The sequence below is a fragment of the Aedes aegypti genome, chromosome 3, assembly GCF_002204515.2.
Source record: "Aedes aegypti strain LVP_AGWG chromosome 3, AaegL5.0 Primary Assembly, whole genome shotgun sequence".
NCBI lineage: Eukaryota > Metazoa > Arthropoda > Insecta > Diptera > Culicidae > Aedes > Aedes aegypti.
Genome location: NC_035109.1, coordinates 302,181,462 through 302,207,379, shown reverse-complemented (window position 1 = coordinate 302,207,379; position 25,918 = coordinate 302,181,462). Strand labels below are relative to the sequence as shown.

General features: G+C 36.3%; 2 protein-coding genes across 4 annotated transcripts in view; both read right to left on the bottom strand.

Moving 5' to 3' along the window:
• LOC5570176 (probable ATP-dependent RNA helicase DHX35) overlaps positions 1-25,918 on the bottom strand; it is a 54,073-nt gene that overhangs the window by 14,340 nt on the left and 13,815 nt on the right. The window contains exon 3 of the mRNA XM_021851516.1: positions 22,973-23,190. Coding sequence (XP_021707208.1) covers positions 22,973-23,190 — 218 coding nt within the window. The remainder of the gene's footprint in view (positions 1-22,972; positions 23,191-25,918) is intronic.
• The window catches only part of LOC5563823 (ceramide phosphoethanolamine synthase), a 43,715-nt gene that overhangs the window by 3,987 nt on the left and 13,810 nt on the right, over positions 1-25,918 (bottom strand). For 2 of the 3 annotated variants that reach the window (XM_001648095.2, XM_021851517.1), the window contains exon 3: positions 22,973-23,190. The gene's annotated coding sequence lies outside the window, so the exon portion shown is untranslated. Of the gene's footprint in view, positions 1-22,972; positions 23,191-23,259; positions 23,492-25,918 lie in introns of those variants that run through there. The other variant, XM_021851518.1, reaches the window with a different exon arrangement.

The window sequence follows — 25,918 nt, the reverse complement described above, 5'->3', positions numbered from 1 at the left end:
GGCTCATTTATAGTCTCAATGTGACTGTTACGCGGTTATAATTACCAATGTGACAAAACAACTTGGTATTTTTTTTTCAAAGTTTTCTAGAACAATCTCACAGATTCCAGTTAGATGATCGAAAGTATTTATCATTTGATGACTCTCCATGCTATTAACTCCAATTTGTCAAAAATGTCGAATGTGACTGTTATGCAGTTATGGGCAGTATACTCAATTCACTGACATTTATGCCACCATCAAAGTAACCGCACCATTACCAATATGATTGTAGGTATCAATGAAGATGGCACAAAAGTAGATGAACAAAATAATCAATGATGCCCGTATGTCGTTGGTGTTTTTGATAATCAGAAGCAGAAGAGTGTCATTTTTAGAGAATTTATAATCAATGAGGTTCATAATAATTTAAAAAATATGCCGCTATACGGGTAATTCAACGATCCGATGCACGATGCACGGAATTGATAATATTAGCGCGCCTTTAGAGTGCTTCGTGCAAAAATTACAACTTCCCGAAGCGGAATGTAAAAACGTCAAGCGGGATATAATGAATATCATTTTTTGTTTCCGATTATTACAAAGCGGTTGAGTATCAGCAGGTTAAAAGGAAACTAACAATTTTGCGTCAAGCGCTTTGCCAATCTTTGTTGTGTTGTCAAGGTGAGAATAAAAACAAATAAAAATCAACGAAGATTCTTCCCAGCAAGCACGGTAAAAAAAGCAAGGTATTATACTCCGAAAAATGACATTTGGCAGTGACGTCATTCCTATCGCAAACTTGAACGAGTGCAAAAGAAAGCAAGGCTAGCTATCTTCTACTATCCTGTAAGCCTCATGCTTGGCGATAGGAATGACGACACATGTTTTGATTGAAAATCGTTGTTTACACGTGGCAATAGCCTACCTTGTTGAGTATACCGTGCCAGCAAGTATCAATGTAGGTGAGAGTAGATTGAGTATTTTCGTCCATGCACTGAACATTCGGATATTTTATCGGTAGGTAGCGTTCGGGTAAGTGAGTGAATTTTCCCATGACCTGGGCACAAGGTTGAAAATTGCATTCAATTGATCACTTTGTGATCCAAGATGGCAGCCTAGAAAACAAGATGACGACTTCCGGTTCATGACAATTATTGTATATCAAGATCCTGATCATTTAGAAGAATGATTTTTTTTGACAAGTTTGCTTTCAATGGAACATTTTAGAATCCAAAATGGCGGCCTAGAAATCAAAATGGCGACATCCGGTTCATGGAAATCATTGTATCTCAAGATCCTGATTAATGAGCAAGTAGATTTCTTCGACATGTTTGTTCAGGTTGAAAATTGCTGTCAATTAAACATTTTGGAATCCAGAGGCGCGTTCGAAGCCATAGGTAAGACAAGTATTGTCAAATATGTTGTTCACAGTAAAGCACAAAGAAGTGTAACTGACATTTTGGTCGGTTTTCAGTTGAGTATATTATAAAAATGTACTGTTTCCAAGCTTTCCAAACATATTTTCAGGTGATTTTCCACTCAACAGAAAAAATATTATAACTCTTGAAAGCCTGATTTTGTCAACTTCCATATAATTTATAAAGAATGTAAATTTACTGAAAAAACTTCAAAATAGAATTTTTAAAAACTAAGAGTTTGAAACTGATACCCATTTGCTTCATGCCTTTCGTTACCATTGTTACCGTTACAACTCATTCATAACATTAACTGGATTAACTTTTGTAATCATTTAATGATTTTTCAAAATTTCTGCTGATCTTTGTTTTTTTTTTTGTTGAATCATGGGTGTTTTTGTGCGTAGTACATTTCCTACCTGTCCTACCCACTTCCCGCGCCACTGTTGGAATCCAAGATGATGGCGTAAAAAAAAGATGGCGACTTCCGGTCCATGAAAATCATGGTATCTCAAGACCATCATTAAGAAAGCATGATTTTTTCTACAAGTTTGTCCAGGTTGAAAATTGATTTCAATTGAAAATTTTGGAATCCAAGATGGCAGCCTAGAAGACAAGACGTCCGGTTCATGGAAATTATTGTATTTTTAAGATCCTTATCTTTTAAAAGGGCGATTTCTTCGTCAAGTTGAAAATTGCTTTCAATTTAACATTTTGGAATCCACTATGGCGGCCTAGAAAACAAGATGGAGACTTCCCGTCCATGAAAATCGTTGGAAAATGGATGTGTTACATTCCTGTAACGCTGTCAAACATATGCTGTAGACTTCGTGACCGTGCGGTTACCGGCGTCAGTCGTTTAGTCGTCGTTCGTCTTGAAAGTCGTTCGGCAGCATAACGTCAGTGATTGTTAAGCTGTGCAGCCTTTGGCTGAATACGATGTAAATTGTCTTTTTTTTTGTAAACCCTGAAGGAGATCCAGAACTGATTGCGTCTTTGGCAAAATATTTCAGTAGCTCAAAGGATACCTTTATACAAATCCTTAGATTCAAAATTTCTCAACTTAGTGGCGTAAGTTAGGTTAAACATATTAAAAAGTGTTTTTTCTCTCTTACAAGCAAGTAAATTCAATTTTCCTATAGAATTGATCTGCTAAGGTAAGTAAAAGGTAATATGTTGTTTACAAAATGTAAAATAATGGTTCATTTAAGATTTACTGAAAATAGATGACAGAGCTGTCTAAAACACAACACCTAAATATAAGTTATGAATGAAATACAAAAAGTCACAACTATTTTTCTATAACTTAAAAAAAACTTTCTTTCAAACAGCCGCAAGTGTTCTATTTTTCGAATGGATATTCTCACGGCATCAGCTTAAAATAACCACCTTCAGGGAAACGCATTTCAGCAGTAAATCGAACGCCATAAAAAGCGAACAGCGAAAAACATTCCCATTCTTTTGACTTCCGCCCATACTTTGTCCTTTCGTGTCCCGAACCGAACGGGAGCCCCATTGCATTGGAAAATAAAAGTAGGAAAGAAAAACAACCTCAGCGCAAACTAAAAATTAATAATTCATTCTGGAATGCCCACGGACATCAAATCAGACACACATTACACCCCCACCTGGGCCGAGAACTAAGTGAACCATATCCGTTGTGTTGGGTCCTTGGCTTGGCTGGGTGGGCGCTGTTTTTTGTTCAGGTTCCAGCGATGTGCATGCAGGGCTGGTTGCGACTGAGTGTCTCTAAAATAGGAACTGTAGGAGGCCTCATGCTTGAAAAAAGAGACCGAACAGGAATACAAAAAAACAAAAATAATTCCAACAGGAATCAGGAGATAGGTTAAATCTCCTAAAGAAGTTTCCAGATAATACGGTCGGAAGTTTTTTTTTCAATTACGGCTTATATTGCTCAAATAATAGTATACATATGAGTCATATTCCAAATCGTATTTCTTCCAGATTTTTTTTAATCTCATCAGAAACTAATTCAGCTACTTGTCCAAAGTTTGTTTCAGGTAGTACACCGACTTGCTCCGACGATTTCTTCAGGAATTCATTTATACCGGCCTGCATTTTGTTCAGGATATTGTCAAAAATTCAACTTGGATTTTTCTAAAGAGAACCCTGGAAACCGTGGATGAATTCATGAAGGAATTTATATGGAAATGGCTGGAAGAACTAGTAACATCGGCCTAGGGAGTACTTGAGGAATTCTCGTAAGATTTTTGGGAACATCTCTTAACCATTTTCTTCAAAAACTTCACTTTAAATAAGCATTTGAAGATTTTTTTGAAAAACTCTTGTAGGAATCTTTGGAAGATCAGCTAGAAAAACAATTTGAGCAATCTGTGGAAGAATTGATGGAAAAGTCTCTGGAGGAAATCCTATTAGTAGTATCTAGGAAAATTTTCGAACTTATTTCTGTGGAAATAACTGGAGATAATTCCGTTGGATTACCTGGAGCAAAGTCTGGAGAAATTAAGATATATCCGAAAATAATCTCTGCACAAATTCCGGCGGGAATTTGTGAGAAATCTTAAGAGGAATTGCTGAAGGGATGCCTGGTCTTCTTCTTCTTCTTCTTTCTGGCGTTACGTCCCCGCTAGGACAGAGCCTGCTTCTCAGCTTAGTGTTCTTATGAGCACTTCCACAGTTATTAACTGAGAGCTTACTATGCCAATGACCATTTTTGCATGTGTATATCGTGTGGCAGGTACGAATATACTCTATGCCGTGGGAAGTCGAGAAAATTTCCAACCCGAAAAGATCCTCGACCGGTGGGATTCGAACCCGCGACCCTCAGCTTGGTCTTGCTGAATAGCTGCGCGTTTACCGCTACGGTTATCTGGGCCCCTGGATGCCTGGTGGAGTCCCTCAATATATTCTAGTAGAAATCTTTAAACCACTAGAAGAATTACTGATGCTTTTTATCGAAGAATCTGAGAAGAAAATTCTGAATAATAGTCTAGTAAGAGTCCCTGAAGATTTATTTGAAGGCTCTAGGATTTTGTTTCAGGATTCACTGCAAGAAAAAATGAAAAATGGTAACTTCAGAGACCATTTTGGTTAAAAAAGAGACTTTAGATGACTTCCATTATTAAAATTGATATAGCGAACAAGTCTCTCAAAATAAAACCTTCCACCATCCCTGTCATGGAATTCCATTCCATCGCCAGAGGACATTCTGCCGAAGCTGAACAGAAGTGGACAAACGGCTACAGGCCATGCCGTCGCCGTAAACACTCACTCAGATTCCAATCTACACGTAGAATATTTCATGGAGTTTTAAACACACATACACCGTCGTTGTAGCTCGCTGTTTATTAGCATTTACGCTTTCACCAAGCCAAAGTTGATGTCCTTTCCTATAGTTGGACTACTAGAGAAGTCCGGGGGCTGGGTCAGTGAACATAAATACCGGGAGTGATTTGTTCAGCGTATTTCTTCGACTGACGTAAGCGGAATGGTTCCATACGAGTCAACACTGGCGACTCATAATTCACGGACCCAACGTTGAATCATCGCAGCGTTGAACTCTTTAGGAGCTCTGGAGCTGTCCTTGGGCTATAACATTGGGATAGGAAGCAGGATTTTATTCTTGACACTTTTGATTCACTTAAACGGGTTTTTTTTCGAAAGCTTTTTTTTAAACCGAAATGATGATCAAACCAATTCTTCGTGTTTTATGAAAGGGATCCCAAACACAATAATAAATGATGACCTCAAACTTCTGACGAGATCTATTTTTTATAATTTCCTGAATTAAAAGCTCAAAAAATTGCTAATACAAATGCTCTAATAATCTCTGATGATACTTGTGGTGTCGTGTCTTCCTCCTTTGATAATATTCCGTATTATATTGCGCATTTCTTTCACCACTGGACTATCGCAGAAGTTTTTACGAGTGCGAAAATGCTAAGAAAAGTGCGCGATTGCATCAAATAGACAGGGCTGGTAGCAGTCAGACAGCAAAATAATAGTGACTTTAGTGACCAAAATGATCAAAAAAGTGACCAAATAGTGACCAAAAAGTAACCTAAAAGTGACTTGAAAACCACAAGTATTTGTCATTGAAATGACTAGAAATAGGGTCCTAAAGGCCTGTCCCAATTTTAATGCCAAACGTTTAAGTTTAGGCCAAAAACACATGTTTACTCAATTTTTTAACGTTTTTCTTTTGTTCAAGCCCAAAAAACATTTTTTTAGATTTTGTCACACTCCTTGGCTTAAACTCAAATTTTGGGTGTATTTTTCTTTCCGTGTCCCTTCCAAAATGTCAGATAGGAACAACCCCAGTGTTAAAACTAAAAGCCCTGTGGTGTTTTTGTCGATTAAGCAAACGTCAAACATGATCAAAAGTGTCAAGGTTCATTTATGGACCCAATTTTTAAATTAAAGTTTCAATATATATATATATATATATATATATATATATATATATATATATATATATATATATATATATATATATATATATATATATATATATATATATATATATATATATATATCCGTTATTTGGGCGGGAAAAATTGCTAAAATAGTTGCAGTGACATGCTCTTTCGTGTCATTAAATAAAAACAAGATTTCATTAAACATTTTAGGACCCAATTAAAATATGGGCTATGTGAATATTAACCATTCTACATATTAGGCGAATTTAGAATGTAGAGAATTGCAGTAAATTTAAATCTTTCAGTTTCGTAGATAAGACTTGATTGTCATAAATGGTCAAAAAGATAACCTTTTTCGAGATTTCATTTATCATTATTTACGAGACGAACATTAGCTTAAAATAAGGCTACTATATAGCTACTATACCTATAGGTTATATTTCTGATTTCAGTTAGAAAAGTAAATTAAATATATGAATTTTGGTAAACAAACTAGTGATAGAATTCTTAACAAAACTCCTGTACATGATGAACTTACTGGCAAGATTTTGAAGTAGAGATGCAAAATGAATTCCTTGAAGCATTTCTTAACAAAGCTGTGGAATAAATCGGGGAAAAATGTTTGGCTGTAGACAACATTGTGGCGAAAATTGAGAATAAATTTCAGTACATTTTGAAAGAAAAAAAAATCTGACAGAATTCAAAGTTCAAAAACAAACGAAAAATAGAAACTCATGCTAAATTTGTGGCAGAATTTCTGTAAAATAAAGAATCCAAATACACAATAAGTCCAGAACACAATTGATTATTAACGAACTTGATAAATTAGTTGAATGTCGTGCATAAAGAATTAGAATTTCATTAGCATTTCAATAAATGAATTTTTGAAAATAATCACATTAATCAGTGGTGACCTAACGTTTCGTCTGCTCTACGACCCTGAAATGACTAATTTTGCAAACAGTAAACGATAAAAAGCACATATTTGTTGCTTAAATTCATGAACAGGTGGATTTTGGGTTAGAGAATAGCCACTGATAACCCTATTGATTAATTATTATCGTCCAACAATGTTCGATCATTCATTATAGAAACATGTTTTTTTTTGTTTGGAAATAGTTGACCAAAGTCGTGTAGAAAACAGTGTCAAGCAAGGGTTAATCAATGAAAACATGTATTTAAAAAAGACACCGACACGTTAATGCTTCCAGTGGACGATTTTTCCTTTGAAGGAAGCACCACACTAGACAACGGACTAGCATGCAACGCCCAGTGGCACAATCGAAATACGTTCCTGATGAAAAGTTTTCCAGGCTGAAGCGGGAATCGAACCCACACTCCTTGACTCGATGCGGTTAAATGCTTGGTTACACTAACCGCACGGCCACGTTGGAATTTCTGATGTGATATCTGAAATGATTTCCAGTGAAAATAGTGCTTGCTGTTGAAGTCCTGGACGAGTTTCTGACAAACTTTTATAAATTATTTTTGTTTTATGGCTGTATCGGTCATGCGACTCAGAGGTAAAGGGAGTCTATAGAAGCAAATGATGGAAACGAATAGGTGCATAGGCGTCGCAAGGGAGCGACAAGATTGAAAATTTAATTAGGTGGTGAAAACTGAGCAAGCCATTTTAAAGTCAGTAAGCATCGAAGCGTCCTGTATTTTGCCTAGCTTCTCTACTGGAAAAGGGTTGGCTCAAAGCTTTGAGCTTTGCTACCAACACAGGCAAAAATACAGGAGGCTTCAATGTGCTCTTATACTGACGGCAATCAACCGAACGGTTCTATCGATCGATGACTGATATTGGGAATTGACACGCAGTCAGAGAATTTGTCTCTTTCATGTGTGCTCTTCCCGCCAGTCAAAATAATTTAAAACAATCACGGTCGAAACCTTCTCCTATATATGAAATTTGGCTAATAAGAAAAATGCAGTTCTAACTGGATCATGTGGTGACTGGCGGGAAGAGCACACATGAAAGAGACAAGCTGGAAGCGCAGGGATGAACCAGTCGCGGGCTGAACTTCCCCATAATAAGGATTCAATAATAATATAGTTAGCCAGGAGTCTCTACTTTTCTTGAGTCAAGAATCTTTACACTTCGATTTCAAAATCACACTATTCTTGTCTTTGAAATAACAAATATCTGTTTCTTGTTGTTTTAGTTTGAAAAGCTAACCCAGCCTTAAATTTCATTATCATCAGATCACGAAAAATAAGTGACTTTAGTGACCATTTTCCTGAAAAAAGTGACTTTAGTGACTTTTTGTTGAAAATAGTGACTTTTTAGTGACCAGGTCGAAAAAAGTGACCAAGTCACTAAAAAGTGACTTGCTACCAGCCCTGAATAGAGTTTATGTCTTCAGCGGAGTTGTTCCTCGCTGTCCAAAGAATAACCCCGCTGAAGACACCGACACGATTCGATGTAATCCCGCACTTTTATTCGCATTTTCGCACTTATGAAGCCGCACTTCGCAGTCCAGTAGTGAAAGAAATACACAATATTTCTGCCTCTTAGTAAGGCTCTTACCCCGATCTTGACACATTTAATGAGGTTATACCTTTTATTTCAGTGTTATAAATACTGGCTGCTAATGTCAAGGGTCTTCCTGGAATCTGAATATATTAACATATTATTTTTTACATGACCTAAAATGTAGAATTCCTGAAAAAGTTTTGCAGATTTTTCAAAACAAATTACTGAGATAATTTAAAGGAAATCAATTGAATCCCCTTGGATAAAATATTGCAGGATTTTCTGGAGGCATTCATAGAACAGATTTCCTGGAAAAACTTCTGCAGAAATTTCGAAAAACTCATAGAGATTTTGCTAGAAAAATTACTCGAGGATTGTTTGAAAATAAACACTTTTCGAGATTCACTACAGAAGATAATTGATACGTGCGTCAACAAAGCTGCCACTCACGTAATGAATGGCTTTCTTTTGTCACGAAGCAGAACCATGTGGGTGGGGAGGTTGATGTGATGTGACCACAACAAATCACTGAGCACAGTGTTGAACATCATTCGTCATCGACTGGTCAACCGAATAAAGGGCCCCCCGAAAGAAGCATTTTCCATGCACGACGCGTTGACTAATCTCCCGTCATCGAGATCTATTTTTAACGCATTCATGCCGCTCAAGAGCAATCGTCTGCCCGTCCGTGCTGGAGTAGAATAGTTATGATATAGTAACATTTCGGTTTTGTTACCTTCTGTTTGTGGCATAGTTGAATTTTTTCAAAGAAAAATGTTACACATGAACCTACAGTCTAGGATCATGTATTAACATATGAATATCGATTCAAAATATCGATATCACCTATGTATTGAATGAAAATATCGATATATCAAAACATCAAACGATGTCAATGCCCATATTTCATAGATGTTTAAGGTTTTCAACAAAAAAAGCAAACTTCCTTAAACTACACCATAATTGTTTAAATTTTTCGATATATTCAGATAATTTTATATCACCTAAGGTGAAACATCTAACGCCTTTCGGTTTTATAAACTTGAATATTTTGATCAATTTATGAATTTCGAACGTAATATGAGTTTTCGATGTTTCTCGAGCTTGAGTTTGATTGGCTGCCCATTGTTGCTACTCCAGTATCGACCGATCAGCTGCACTTACACAAGGAACCAACCAGTTGACTACTGGGGATTAACAGACTCCGTCACCCTCAGTGTATAAGTGCAGGGGATCTTCAATTTTTAGGCAACAATGGCGCCTGCCACAATCGAATGCAGACTAAAGAGTGGAAAGAGGAGGAATTGATGTTGGTTTTGAAACTGGTCCACAGTAGATCGGATATACCACTGTATCCACGCCAGCTCATGAGGGAAGATAATAGGAGTAAGGTGTTTTCTATGGCAGAGAGGCTTGCTTTTAGTTAGCAGACTTTCTATGTATCAGGTGTGAGGAAACGTGTGATTTAATGATGGAAGAATGGAAGTGTTGAGAAACGGTTTCTTGTCCGTCGTCTCTGGTTCTAGCGATTGCTATGAACGAATATAGTGTAAGTGTGAGAGGCTAAGAGTGGAAGATATAAGCAAATGAAAGATAAAACTACAAAGTACGACGAAAAGGATAGACCTAGGATTGAAACCATAATCTTCTGCTTATGCAGAAGCGATAGGCGTTAGACCAGTGCTTCCCAAACTTTTTTGACTTTCGCCCCCTTGACACCAATATATTTTGAAATCGCCCCCCTGATATGTACTTCAAACATTACGTACAGAAAAACAGTCAAATTGAAAAGGTTTTGTTTTTTAATTGTGATAAAATTGTTCACCATATCCATAAAAATCATATGCATTGATTACTGGTATCAACAAATCTAACTGGCTCACCATCTGTTTTTTTTTAATTTTGCTTCAATTATTGATATAAGTTGTTTTAAACTGTGGGTAATATTTTTGGACTATTCTGGAAATAATCACATACAAATTCTACTCAATTTTAAAAAAGAAACATAGAAATCGATGCAATGAAACATTAATTATTTTTTTCTTGAACTACAGGTTAATTTTTCTCAGATCTGATGTGTGTAATTCGATGTCGCTTAGTCATATCTTCAGGATTGTTTTCAAATAGGGTTATTTATGCCTTTGAAAGTTAGTGGTTTTGTCATTTATTTGTGTCTGCCAAATGTTCCTGAGTTTGTTTATGATATTTTGGCGTTCTAAAGATAAGTAGATGAAAAAACCGAATTTAGTACTATACCATTTAATTCCACTAGAGTTTGTATCTTTTGACAGGTAAGCGTATTTCGACCTCAACTGTAAGGCCGTCTTCAGTGTCGTGTACTAGACTCGACCTGGTTCTAAAGATACTTTAAGGACTTCATCAATTTTTATTTTTCCGATTCTGTTTTGATACAGATGTATAATCAAACAGATAAATTACATTATTACAGCGAATGATTCCAATATTTCTACATTTTGAATGCTTGGGGAAAGTTTTCCTGAAACCATTAAAAAACACTTGGTTCAATCTGTCTAAGTACCGACCAATTGTACTATATAAACTGATTGAAATGCGTGCGACCAAAACATTTAAATGACTAGTGTAAAACAAATCCATGAAGAAAAACTGGATGCCATCAATAGAAACATAACCAGTCTTTTTGTAATGATTCCTAACAAAAAAAAGCATTAAACTTTATTATCGGCGTTGATATGAATTTCAAAAAAAATACCTGCTTTGTTCTTATAAAATACATTCAATGCTATCTAGCTATAGAATCATTCAGATCTACCTTATTAAAAAAGATGAAAAAGCTATTCTTTTTTAGAAATCTACATGAGTTGGTATTAAGGTATACATGGAATCGACCATTTGCCAAAATTAAAACAACAGTTTCACCAGTATGGACAAAAATTCTAGAAAAATATAAATCGCCCTCTTTGTAGCTTTTTCGCCCCCCAAATTTAGTTTTACAATAGCCGCCCCCTTGGACCTGAAAATTCGCCCTCTTTGGGAATCACTGCGTTAGACCATCGACCCATTTGCTGCCAAAATCAAATCATGTCTCTATAAGTGGTGGGAAATTGCACCTGTAGCCAAAATCGTAATGCTACTGTATGTCGTTAATGGAATAGTAGAAAGCAATCCTTTTGGAATGAGTCGTGGCTGACTCGAAAACGACGACACACCTTCCTAGCCCCTAGCCGCAATCATAATACAACGGCAGGATGATGACGTGATGACGAGTTGGAACAGAATAGTGATTGCTATAGAACCATTACGTGATGAGTGCGCAACAGACTGCAGTAGAATAGCGATGTACTGGCATCGTATGGGCCACCCGATGTAACCGTTGAAGGGAACATGACAGCGATAGAATTGGATTTCGAAACGGTGAGTAGCAGAATTCATATTTACTGGCACATATGGAAAAGAAAGATATTTTCTGATAGGCAGGGCGTAACAAGGGGCGAAGCTTGAAGTCCCAAAAATAGTAGTACTCGAACACTCGTTACAAATTGCATAATTGATTAGAAAGGAGACCAATTGAACGCGTAGTGGATCTAATCAAGACAATCAGATTACCTTTGTCGTTTTGATATTACAGGTGGGATATTGAATAGATACTTCCTCCTCGATATAATATAACATAGAATGTTCTTCTTCTCCTTCTTCTTCTTCTTCTTCTTGGCATTACGTCCTCACTGGGACAGAGCCTGCTTCTCCGCTTAGTGTTTAATGAGCACTTCCACAGTTATTAGCTTATGAGAGTTTTCTTTGCCAAAGTTGTCATTTTCGCATTCGTATATCGTGTGGCAGATACGATGATACTCTATGCCCAGGCAAGTCAAGGAAATTTCCATTACGAAAAGATCCTGGACCGACCGGAAATCGAACCCAGACACCTTCAGCATGGCTTTCCTTTGTAGTCGCGGAGTCTAACCACTCGTCTAAGGAAAGCCCCTTCCTTGGTCTAATGAATTTGTTTTTTCTTTAATACATGGCACTTAAAGTTTTGTATACTATCAGTATTTTGTTCCTATAAATACATATCTTATTTTCAGGATGTGATCTATGACTCTTCAACGAATTGGTATTAACTGATACGCTGACTATGCTTGACCTTGCGGCAAGTGCTAAACATACAAAGTCTATGTAAACAGAGATAAATCGTAAATACTCATAACAATTAACTTTAATCATTTAATATTCAGGGTATTCCGTTATCGATTTTGGATTCCAATTTTGGGCAACTAATACGTCATTTCAATAGATACCGGTCTGGCATTGCGTTTGCTTAAAATTGTTGGATTAGGCATACCTGTTATCACTGGATGCGCTTCGATATCGTTCTATCATATACTTAGTAGTGTGGAAATGATGGTTGGAAATTTCATTCCATAATCGGATTCACAATTATCACATATAAATGAGTCAGCGCGCTTGTAACTCTTATGCGATGATGACGACAGTAATTAGTCAACGTTCTGGTGACGATGAAAGTGCAATTCTGTTAAGATAAATTGATGAAATATTTGTAACTCTAGATGACTAAGTAATATACAATTTCGTTTGATGACATGAATAAAAAAAAAATTCCAGAATTAATTGAGCAGAGTTTTCGCTCAAGAATTGATACGAGGCTTCACCCAGCGCTTTGATACTGGAACTGCTTATTCCTGGCCAAGAAAACCATGCGATGCTTATTACCGTTTTGCTTCGAATTGCCGGACGCTTCGAAAGCCGGACACTATGACGATTTTCACATTTTTAATAATATAAATTCAAATTTTTCTATGTTACTTACAGTCAGTGACATAAGTTAGTAACCAAATGCTGTTTTTCCATACAAAATGCCCAAGTTTGGGGTGCTGTATCTCAGCTCCTGGTAGTCCGAATTGGCTGAAATTTGGTTGACGAACTACAAATAACTTGAAGTTTTGCCTGTAATGGAATTATGACATTGTAGTCATTTTACATAGAGTTTCAGAGAATTGTTTGAAGACAAAAATAAGTAACCGTGAGACTTATTAATTTAATTCGAAAACGGTAAGTCGTAGAAAGTTGGTGTGTTCTGCAAATTTGTGTGACTTCTGAAATTGAACAACTTTGTGGAACAGACCAACAAACCAAAATTTACCGTTTTAGAATAAAATAACAATGATGCGTACACATTTCAATGATGATACACTTCATCTTAGATGTTACAAACAATTTGTTATCACCCAGGTAACCACCAAGCATTGAAATAAGTCGTACAGTAAGCTGCTTACAGCATTTGAACTGCTGGTTGCCTTATACAAGCAATTGGTTTGCTTAGCTGTCTTCAACAAGCAGATACACTGCTATTTAAGATCTGACATCTGTTAATCAGCATTTTCACTGCTTGTCCTGTTTTCAGATCGAGGAAATCTAGATGCTAATTACATGCTACGCAAATGCTAAGAGAGAAGAGTACAAACGATATGTTGCAAAATTTGGCAACATATTCCATCTCACATACGCTTTGGTTGTTTAGGAGAGTACCAACTAGAATCTGTTTGAACTGATGTTTTCTCACTCGGACCGCTTGCTCAAATATGCGAAGAGTTTCACCAAAGTAAATGCAGATGGGGGATACGCTTTGAATCAAAACTCAACTAGGCAGACGTTTTGATTTAAAGATTATTTGATCGTATGACATTAATGACTAAATTCCGACATATCTACAATCTCTCTTGTTCCAAGAACAAATGCGTCGTATTTCAACTGAAGGATATGATACTCGTTTATGCTACAGAGGGAAATTTTCAACCTCATACTGCAATCTATGTATGAAACATTCTTTAAATAGGCCATAAAATCAGTGCTCGTCATCGCACCATCTGTAGCGTATTCTGGAACGCGGCACAGCACAGTCCAACTCACAGACCATTATCCCCGGATCAAGAGATTGAATCTAATTCATAGATGGATTACCAAAAAATTAACACAACAACAAAAACTGTGAGGGTGATGACAACGGTGAGAAAAGAAAGAGAGCGAGCGGTAGGTGAAATTTGTTTTTGTTTCATTTTTTCAACACCAAGGCGTTACGCTTTTTTGACAGTCATTAAACTGTTTCTGAAGGTGTAGCACTTGGAGAGCCCGTTATTTCGCCAAAACCTGCATTGAAGCAGCACTACCAGCAGATATAAGTTTAGTGAGCATTTAACACCATGCTGTGTAGACGAATATAATGCAGATCAAATGCTCTTTCAAATGCTTATTGGTTACTTGGGCATTGATTTACCTTCTAAAAATGTTAAGATTGTATGACTGTAAGCTAAAGTGATTGACTGGGCTGTCGGACGCTAGAGATTTATTCATATTCATATTCCAGAATGAAAAATGCAACTAAATATGCTTCTTGTTTTCATATTTTACATTACGTAGTACTTCATTAACCTTTCTTTTGGCCCTTTTCTAATATTTATATTCATCGCAACGCTTGACTCTCTAAGGAAACATGCTTCAGCAAATAATGTTATCAATAACACAAAATGTTCTTCTATCGTATGTGAACAAATTATTTTAAAACTCCGCAGAAGTTCATTCATATTTGAGCTTGGTATTTTTTAGATAATGTACCGCGGGGCACGTGGGAACGAAAAAAACGATAGTTCAATCAAATTGTTCAATAAAATTTTCAAATGTCAATATTTTTCAAATCCAACAACACAATCACGATTTGGCAACATATTTGCTGTTGTGTGCATGAAACTAATCGAATAATTTCGAAATTGTGAAAACCTTGGAAGAAAGTTTTAGAATGAGCCAATGGACGCAGTTACCTCGCTAAGCGGGGCAAGTGAGACACATCCAGTTTCATGCGTCAATCCACATCATTAAGTCAATCATTACAATAATAGGATTGATAAGTCATAGATTTTTAATTTTAAGTACATATTTGATGTACATAAGGGATCAACCATAAAATACGTTACGTTTTAGGAAGAAACCCTTTATTTAATAGTATGTCACCTCACATTTAATATTAACTGAAAATTCCTCAATAAAAGCGCAAAGAGGAATTAAACATGTTCAAAATATATTATTTATAAGTTCTTAATTAAAATGTAGCACATAAACAATCAATAATTGACGAAATTATAAATATGTTTTGTTATTATTTATATACATGACAGAAAACCACCTTATGGGATGGAATTGTTTTCCATCACTACTTAATTTGGTAGAAATAACAAATAAAGTTCAAATAACATAGAAAAGTAATCGTTCTCATGATGCATTTCAAATTTCAGCTGTGTGTTTGTTCAATTTGAAGTCGTATTTCAAAAATAAAAAATTAATTAAAAAATAAAGAATAATAATACTTTTCTTCTCCCTGTTATGCAATTACGTAATTTGAGGTTGATCTTTTTTGATAAAAATCATTTGTTTGAATGTTTAAGTGCTACTCTCTAGCAAAATGTATGAAACGTGTACGAAAAGTTTTGATTCTGGTTTTTGTTTTGATAGGTCCCACTTACCCCAGGTACAAATATATTTTGGGGTAAGATAGACCATCGAAAATTTCATATGAAATGAAAACAAAATACTGGTTTATCGTTAGCAGCTTGTAATAATACTAAAAATTATAGCTTACTGATGGAAATTCGATTTAAAACACATTTATTTTTTGCGAGTAAATGCAAGACGTGAAACGTGTCACAATTTGTCATGCAAGTTGAAAATGGCGCTGACCTGACAACTGTTACATGAACCACATGGTAATAAAAATAACAATATGTTTAGTACTAAATACATTCCTTGTCATTGTATCTTCAACTTCCTAGAAGAATACCCCCATGAAAAACTTTTCCTAGTTGAGCTAAGACAAAACGCCCCACTTACCCGGATTCTCACTTGCCCCGGGGTACCTTATTCCGCTGGATATGATGAGTTGTCACTTTGATAACCTTGAAAAAAAAAGCTGTATTAGTTGCCACGTTTGGCAATTGTGGCGCCACAATCACAAAACAGGTTTCGCCTGAAATAAATGACAGTGGCCTCTATTGTTTATATAATATATTTGTCGATTGCATACTAAAAACTGTAGTTACTGTAGTTACTTTATTGCATACTGAAAACTGTCAAGTTAGTTACTGTATCACTCTAAATCCAATTGCATATGGAATTCTATTTAAGAAGGAATGGCTGTCCAATCGAATGGCAAAAAAGATGGGTAAAACGGTTCATTTCAGTGAACGGATCCGATCCGAACCATTCATTCTGGTGAACCGGATCTTTTGAACGGTTCTGTGACTCATCGGCTCGCAAAGGAAGAGCGAACTGATCCGAGCGAACAAAATAAAGAGCGGTTCACTCCCTGTTGCGCGACAAGCGTCGTACTTTTCGTATATTTTGCACTCTTATTCATCATATACATTCTTACCCTACTTGGCTGGTTTCCCCTACCCGAACTAAAAGAAAGAAGCAAAATATGCTTTTCCGTCCAAGTGAGAACTTTTTCTCTCTATCTGTCATCAGCCTGTATGGGCGGGACCAATTAGTTGTTTGGTTGTGTATGATGAGAGTTCGGAGTTGCTGCAAACTGTGTTTGCATGTGTATCGCGGCGCGCAAATGAGGGCACGTATCAAGCGTTATAATAAAGCCGAGAAACGAACGAAAGGTAAATAGGGGAAAATAATCGATTCGATTTTTTGTCTGATCCGTGCTGATCAAGTGAACCAACTCCCGCCAAAAAAGAGCTACGGATCACTCGTTCTTTTGAATGATCCGGATCTTTGGAACGACTCTGATTCTTTTTGCCCATCTCTATCATTGATGATTGTAGCTATTTCAAAAGATTTAAGATTTCGTAGTAATGAGAATCAGTTTTTTTTTGTACTGACATAGCTGAAAAAGTATCAGCATATTTTCTGCATGTGAACGCATATAGTGATACTTTTCCAAATCGATATTTACCATGAGAACTGAGTCTTATTACTTAGAAATTGCGAGCTGTGAAGTCATCATAGCTGAAAAACAAAAGACAATTCTCGATTACTTTTTCAAATCGACGTAAGTAACTTCCATACGGTTTTGAGAAAATTAATTCAGAAAATCACAACCTGTCTTCTAAAACTGTTTTAAAATTAATCACCTTTTTAACATTTTTTCGCCGTGTACATTGCTTAAATTTTGCATACAATAAGCTCGCATTCAAAAACTAGGCAGTTCCTGTTATTTCCCACAAAAATTTTATTACAAAATGATAAGCCGATTTATTCAGTTACTTTCGACGTTTTTGTACCAGTGTAAAATCGACTCAAGAAATGTTTTGTTTTCATTCGTGGTTAAGCCACTTTGTCTCTCCATACAGCGGGGCAGCGAAAGTAGTGGTTAGGTTGCGAAAGTTGAACATCTTACTTTCGTCGTTTTGTAAATCCGAAAATTAAACGTTCTAAAAGTGAAAAATCGAGTTGGTTCAAAGCGAAACGTGTAGAACTTCGTCTGCGAAACACGTAAAATCGATAAAGTAAGTTTGTATACTGTTTTTGACTTGAGTGTGTTTAAATAAGTTGTCGAGAATTAATGTTAGTTGTTGATACATCTTAGTATATCGCAACGAACGGGGCAACATACCTTTAATCACTACTCAAAAAACGTTCAGTTTGGTAGCAAACACAGTAAAAGTTAGACGAATTTTCCCTGGCCACGATCACAGGGTTTGACGGTGCCAAAGTAGAAGGTGCACCATAATAATACCCGTCTGTGAAACATGTCACCTTCCCAATACTTTGGCACACCTCTAACGGTTCATGATTTATCATGAAATGGCTGCATTCAGGCGGAGGATCTGTTAATATGTTTCGGCATATTATCAGGTCCTCTTCGAACGGAGGGACCGTCAGGGCTCATTAGTTACTTATAAACCAGTGCTGGTTGTTGATGGTTCAGTTCGTTTACACGAGCTGTATCATCCTTTGTACTAATCAGTAATGGTTGTTAAGTTTCGAAGCTAACGTGTGATCAATCGTTTTATAATGCAACATAGGAATGGGTGTTTGGTGGAACTGCGCGTAATACTTGTTGTTATTAAATTTAGTGATTGTGTTGGTGCTAATATGTAGTGTGTTTATAATAAAATCTATGGTGATGAAAATTTGAAAATGAAATTGGAAGTGATTCTGATAGTTTTGTTAGAAATATAATAATGATGATGTATAATGATGTGAACTCTTCTAATTTAATAAAGGCCATAATACATTTTGCAATCATTTCTCTGAATATAAACATTATTGCCTAGTTCTTCAAACATGCATGATAAAAGTGTTAATAATGACAGCGAGTGCAGAAAAATCGGATCGAAGTGATTTTGTTTTACTGTAACTTTGTTGATAGTGCTAAATTGTAGTTTAAATAGTAGACCCTACAGCAACAAAAATAATGAAACATTTAAATTGAATATCTTTTAATTACTTAGTAATGCTAACAGGTGGTAAATGCTAATAACAATGAATTTATGTGAAAATGGTGTGATGTGAAAAGTGATATAATGGAAAGTATATCTGAAGTGTATTACGAAAGTTGGTGAGTGATAATCGGTGATAAACGTGATAGTGTCGAGAATAAAAGTGACGATAGTGAGTGATGAAATGAAATGGGGAATGAGGACCTTTTAATAAAACTATTTCGTTCTTCACTTTAACCACTCTAGTAGCATTTCAGGCCTTATCATAGTTTGATAGTAGTCTAAAGTACTAGACTGCAAAACTACGGTAAGGGCTGATTGCTGCTAGGGTACACAGTGACCATTTGAGCAACATTGCTTAGGAACGTCTGTGTGATGAACGCAATAGAGGCTTATAAAAGCAAATGCTGGGAAGGAGCTTAGGGCAGATTAAGAGTGCCAGTACTACCCCTATCGCTACCAACAAAAAAAAAAAAAAAAGTTTGGTAGCAAACACAGTAAAAGTTAGACGAATTTTGGCTAATTTATTAGATAGCAGAAATAATTTATTATACATCACATAATAATTTTGGTTGTTCATAAGTCATAAATCAACAAACTGAAACTGTGCCGGCGTACCGAAAGTTTGTCTGCCTGTAGGGTTTTCAACCATGTTGAAGACACTGGCAATCTGAGATTTTTCTTGGTTTCATGCAATCAAAATCAATATCTGAATTGGCAATTGGAACTGAAAACGTAAAAATCGCATAATCGCCATCTTTTCCTTTTATCAAAAAAGCAACAACAGCTAAGATCATGATAACTAATGTAAGTTATTCAAGAGTCTAAATTAAAAAAAAACAGGGCGTTTACGCCAAACGCCTACAGATAAAATAATAGTTCAAACAGCCATATTATACTAAATCTTTTTTTTTTTGTTTATTACTAGCATGGTGTTTTTTTTCAGTACGTTTTCAAATGTTGAGCTTAAACTCTAGAACTCTAAACTCAAAACAATAAGAAATGTCAGCGAGGTGACGTCAACCCAGTGTACTCGATCGAAAGGAATTTCCCTAAGTATGGTTTAGTCACCATTTTCGTCAACAGATAGTGCTGTTGGCAATTCTAAACGGGTTGTCAAATGTGTGTATGGGAAAATTAAAGTGAACCATATTGTTAATATATTTGCTTGAACTCTTCCAGGAGTATTAAAAGCTTGGTCTTAGAATGTTGATTTTTTTATATATATTTCGCTAGAATTTCCTTTTGGTTTTTGAGAGGTATTGAAATTGTTCCATTTTGACAAACCTTGAAAAATAATAATCAAACCCAATTACAATGAAGAGACAAACCAGCCTGAGCGACTAAAGTCTCTATACTAAAGCAAATCTATCAATCATTCCAATTATAATGGGGCCCAGATAGCCGTAGCGGTAAACGCGCAGCTATTCAGCAAGACCAAGCTGAGGGTCGTGGGTTCGAATCCCATCGGTCGAGGATCTTTTCGGGTTGGAAATTTCCTCGACTTCCCAGGGCATAGAGTATCTTCGTACCTTGCCACACGATATACACATGCAAAAAATGGTCATTGGCATAGTAAGCTCTCAGTTAATAACTGTGGAAGTGCTCATAAGAACACTAAGCTGAGAAGCAGGCTCTGTCCCAGTGGGGACGTAACGCCAGAGAGAAGAAGAAGAAGATAATGGGCATTTTTTCTGTTTCTGTTCGGGATGAACCACTGCGACCAGTTTTCTGTAATCTTTTGTGGTATAACCGGGTCCTTTGTTTAGTGCATGTCGTTCTACTCCATTACTATTGAGAAATAATGAAGTAGTCGTTTTTTATACAAATATCATTCTTTACCATTTTGCATAGAGCCTCTTTAGAAAAAGATACCGCTATTTATACCTTTTGGAGAAAACAGTTTGTCACCATTAAACTCTCAAAAGCGCGCCCCTTAATCAGGTTCGGCGACTAAGCTGGTTGAATGATACTGATTTTGACCATGCATCGGTACTCTAGCGTATCAAATTATTGCTTCTACTTATAAGGTTCAAAGTCGTTTTTTGAAACTGTGAACAGGTTTCATCCCATGAAACATTTAGATTCCTTGAAACAAAAAGCTTATTTTAGAAGTTAAGAGGTCTGCTACTCCACTGATTCGGAATCGTTTTCCTCCTAGATATCGAAAGATAAACTCTTGAACTCGGAAAGAAATTGTCTCATGAGTTGAAACCAACCTCAGATGCTGATTGAGCCATTTTTTCACTTCGACCTCCTCATTATCTAGGACAAATAAGTGGGTCTTAGTGTCTTGTTACTCTCTTATACTCTTCCGACCCTACTAATAAGTATTCACAAGAACAGATACAACAAGAGTACAATATGGTAGATCTTACCCCGTAACGCACCTCGAAAAGGTGATCTACCCGCGTTACGGGCATAGTACAACATCAAGAGAAACAGTATACCTAAAATAAGTTATCGTAAAACGGGATAAATAGAAAAAGGGGGGCGAATAGAAACAAAGCGAACTACAGTTAGAAATGCGTTTATTATGTAATGATAAGCTTTAAAAACCAACTGAAATATTTTTTTTATAATAGTTCAATAGCTACAGATAGAACATTTTTAAATTAAAAAGTTTGCTACATTTATCATAAAAAAAATATGGAAATCTTCACCATTTGCGATAGCCTAAAACATCCGCCATTTTTGTCGATTTCCAACATAATCAAAAATTGTGATTGTTTTTAATAATTTCAATTTGTTTCTTCACCAAGTAAAAAAATTTCGATATTTTTACCCACACGATTGTACAAGTTATACACATTCAAACATGTCAGGGATTGTTTCTATTCGTCTTATTTTACGGCACATTAGAAATCTCCCTCCTGACCGATATTATGTTGAAATTCGACCATTTTCTGACGTAAAAAGAAATTTCTTAGATACATTGCAGATTTTGGCGTACCTCTTGGAAAAATACAGAAAAAAAATGAAAAATAAGAAACACTGCGGAGCACGTTTTTGTCTCGAGCACCAAAATACAGCTATTCACTTAACTAAGGGTTGCTGAGTCCATTGCCTTTTTCAAAAATATCATAGCACGTCTAGATTTTGAGATATTGGCTGTTGAAAATGAAAAATTTGACTATTTCAGCCATCTTGTATGCAAGTTTGCCAACGTGTTTGACAATTTATTTGCTTAAATTGCCTCAGAATTCAAACTTCTTGTGTTAAACAATAAAAAAAGAACTTTGTTGATCTTTCGATGCTCAAAATTTACCTTCTGATGGTTTAGAAAAGTATTGTATTACGCCATACAATAGAAATGAATATTTTTTTAAAGAGAATAGGAGCATGTTGAAACATTCGATTTAAATATTCAAAAATTTAATCGTGAAATTTAAGCCAAATTAAATCTTGCATGAAAGTTGAAGTCCTATGTTGCATGCGTGGTGGATTAGATTACTGAAAAGTTTACAAAATTAAACGTTTAATTTTATGTAAACATCGAAGAAACCAGTGTTTCATACAACTTTAGTGACCTGTAGCTAAAAATTGTGTCGTCCTGGAACATTTCTGAGAACAACATCAGATTCAGTAAGCCTAAATCTACTAGAGACACCTAATTTGATCCTTAAGACACGCAAACATATCATTTTAGTGAAGCTGTGAAATCAATGCTCTATCCTTTAAAAAAAAACATGTCACAATTATTAGAACTTCCAGCGGTGTTTCTAAAATTATTTCTACAAAAATCACGCACCGAACTACTAGACAAACTTTGGGCGTTATCCCTGGAAATATTTCTGATGAATTTCTTGAATATGTTTGTTAGAGACGTTTATAGTTTATTTTATGAACGAGTTGAGATGTTTTCAGAAGGTAAGTCAAAGATCCCTTCTGACCAGCCACTGCTCTATAAATTCAACCAGTAACTTAGCTGACCCAGATTCAAAGTGGTGAGCATTAGCATCACAATCAATAATTAGCAGAAGGGCTTTTAAAACGCAGTGTACGAGCTCTTTTTTAAATCATCTAATTTATCAATACCCACATTGAACCATAGGTATGATGTTGAAGATGGGGAAAAAGTGTAATAAATATTTGAAACTGCCTAATCATGACACATTATTTGGAGCTATCGCGAAATGATAAGATAAAGTCACCGGTGTCTATTTCCTTGCTTGTCATCCGATCTTTCAGCATACATCCACCCACTCCGTCAATCGAAGATCAATAGAAACGATAGTAGCGGAAATTGACACTCACCTGGGGTACCTGTGTGCTCTTGCCGGAACCGGTTTCACCGACCAGTACCAACGTTTGGTAGTTCTCGAGACAGTAGAGTATCTGATCGCGGTACTGCCGGATCGGAAGACGTTCTCGCTGGGCGGCAAGGCTTAGCGAATGGTGGGCGTTGAAGACGAACGAGGTTACGTGATCATCGGACGGGGCTGCGTCACGTTCTGACGAGAAGGAATCGTCATCTGAAATGGGGGTGGAATTGAACGGAAAATTAGAATTAATTGAAAGTATTTTCTTCGGTAACGACATACAACGGAGGGTGATGTTACAACATTCTCGACAAATCGATAAGTGTCCTATGGCACAAAATTTCCCAATATCAGCGTTGACCGATCGGTAAATGCGAAGCGATTTACGGCACGCTTACTACTGAGCCAGCGACAGACAGAGTAATTCAATTAGTGTCTGTGCTAAAGGGGAAGTTATGTGCAACGCGCGGCTGACGCTATTCATTACTCAGCGCCTGGGAGGTGTTAAAATCGTACTGGGTGGTGCGATTCGATCATCGACCGACCGTCCGTCCGAATGAATTGGTGATAAGTGCTCGGGCGTGAATCGTAACAGAAATGGACTCGAAGGTGATAAGACCAGTGGCGTGATTCGGTCTTTAGAAACCCCGAAACTATTCGTATGTTAGATACTAGCAACGCCTCTGGTTTAAGCCGTACAGATGAAAGAAACATAGAAGATAACATACACACGGTGCTCCCCAGACCGTTTATATTAGAAATGATGGTTTTCAAATCTGTGCTTATCAATGTTTTCTTTTGAATTTGTGGACATATAACTTCTAAATAAGCCCTTTTTTTTATTTACCTAGGTTGGCCGCTTAGCCAAGAAAATAACTTAGGAACAAAGAATTCTTGCATATCTTCTGATCTTGTCCTAAAAGCCATTGGTAACCGTGTGTGTAGCTCGTTGTTTCTGAACATTTAAATGGAGTTACATGTTATTTCACAACGGTATGGTGAAGAAAGGATCATTCTCTTCACGTCAGTGATGTTGGTTTGGATGCTGATTCACTCATTTGCTCAGAAACAACGAGCTACACACGTGGTTACCAATGGCTTTTAGGGCGATAGCCCAGATCATGCGAGAATTGATATGGAGATTTTTTTTCTCTGATAACGCCGATCTGGGGAGTACCGTGATGCCTAAAGCAAACCGTTCGAAAAGGCACACCAGGTGGGACAAGTTCTCTCAAATCAAATTAACTTAATTGATGTGATAATTAGAGCAACGACGTATCGATCGATGACCGCATTATGGGGAAACAAAACAAAACTTTCAATGATAAACGGAATCGTGAGGTATATCTGTGCCGAGTCTTTCGCCCTCGACGATAGCAGTAGTTATCAGTCTAGAACAAAACTGTGCAAGAACGCTCTAGCAAGCGCCACGAAGTGGTCAAGGTTAAATAAATTAAAAAAATAAATTCATACCGGCAACGATCCATCGTGCAAATTATTCGTACACTTCTCGTACTCGGCTCCCATCGGATCGAATCGTGACTTGAAAATTCAATTTTTTATAGTATAGGTACCCTATCGGAAAGTGAAATCACTGCACGCACGAACTGATGCCGGTTCCGAGTACAAACTGCCATTCACGGTGGCAATTGTCCATAAGGAGGAAATAGATGAAGCAGGAAAACAGTTGCAAGGTACGTCAACCTCTAAAGCGTAGAGTGGCCAGTAGAAAAAAAAAAGAATTCAACCGGCAAGCTTTCATCGCCATCACCGTCACAAAGGGGACTATGGGAGCGTGATATGAATGTGAACTGAAATCCCAACGTTGAAGCTTTGTACGTTACGATGTAGGTATATGGGCATGAAGTGGATATAAGGGTGGTTCAAAATAACGTTTTTGCTCCCCATCACCCATTAGATTGCGTCGAATTCGAAGAGCCATCCAAAAATGAGCCAAATCCGACCACCCCTCCCTTTATGGAATTCATTCGGTTTATTCGAAATATACTTTTTTTATATTGATTTGTGGTGAATTCGATGTCGAAACATGATTATCAATAGATAATCTATCCAGAAATTAATTTTATATACATGATTATCACAACATATGATGGTGTTTGTCGTGTTTATTTTGACTGAAAAAAAACTTTTGAATACATTCTGTAATTTAATTGAAAAAAAAAAACTATTCCACGTTCTCTATTAACATTCTTCAATCCAGATCGAATCGTAATGCAATTCAAGTGCAAGCGATAACTAAGATACCAGTACTTGTTTTAAAAATATGAAATAATAATCCTGAAATCAGTATTCAGAAACTTTCAAATTTCTTCTAAAAAACAAAAATATGCTAATAAACAATATTTCCTAGCCTTCTTCAAAACAAAATGAAGGCGTTGTGTCAAAAGCTTGACAACCTTCAGATATATTGGAACTTTTGTATTTCTGCATCTTCCAGTTGCTTCACCACGAACTCTCGAAGAGGCGATTCTTTGATTTTTAAAGATTACGGTTAAAAATATCTGCGGATGTTGTTAAAGTAGCATTTCGGCCCTATAACAATTTCTACAATTTTATGAATTTGTAGGTGTTGGATCATAAATCACATTCTATTTTCTGGATAAATCATAAAAATAAAATTAAAATAAATGAAACAATGTGACTCTGATTGGTTTATTAGAAAAATTACCCCATAAGCGTCTCTTTTCAATAGTAATTAATGCTGCCAAATCTATCAAAGTCATCTTAAAACAAAGTTTAATTAGGATGTTATTATATATTTGGTCATAAATAATCTTCATAATGAGAGCAGAACTCATTTTTATCTTTGGACTCGATCTCCAAGATTGCCAATTCTGTGAGATATGACAATTGCAGGGTGTTCACTCTAAACCAATTTTCCAATGCCCGGATTTTTCCCGGTTGCACAAAATAATAACAA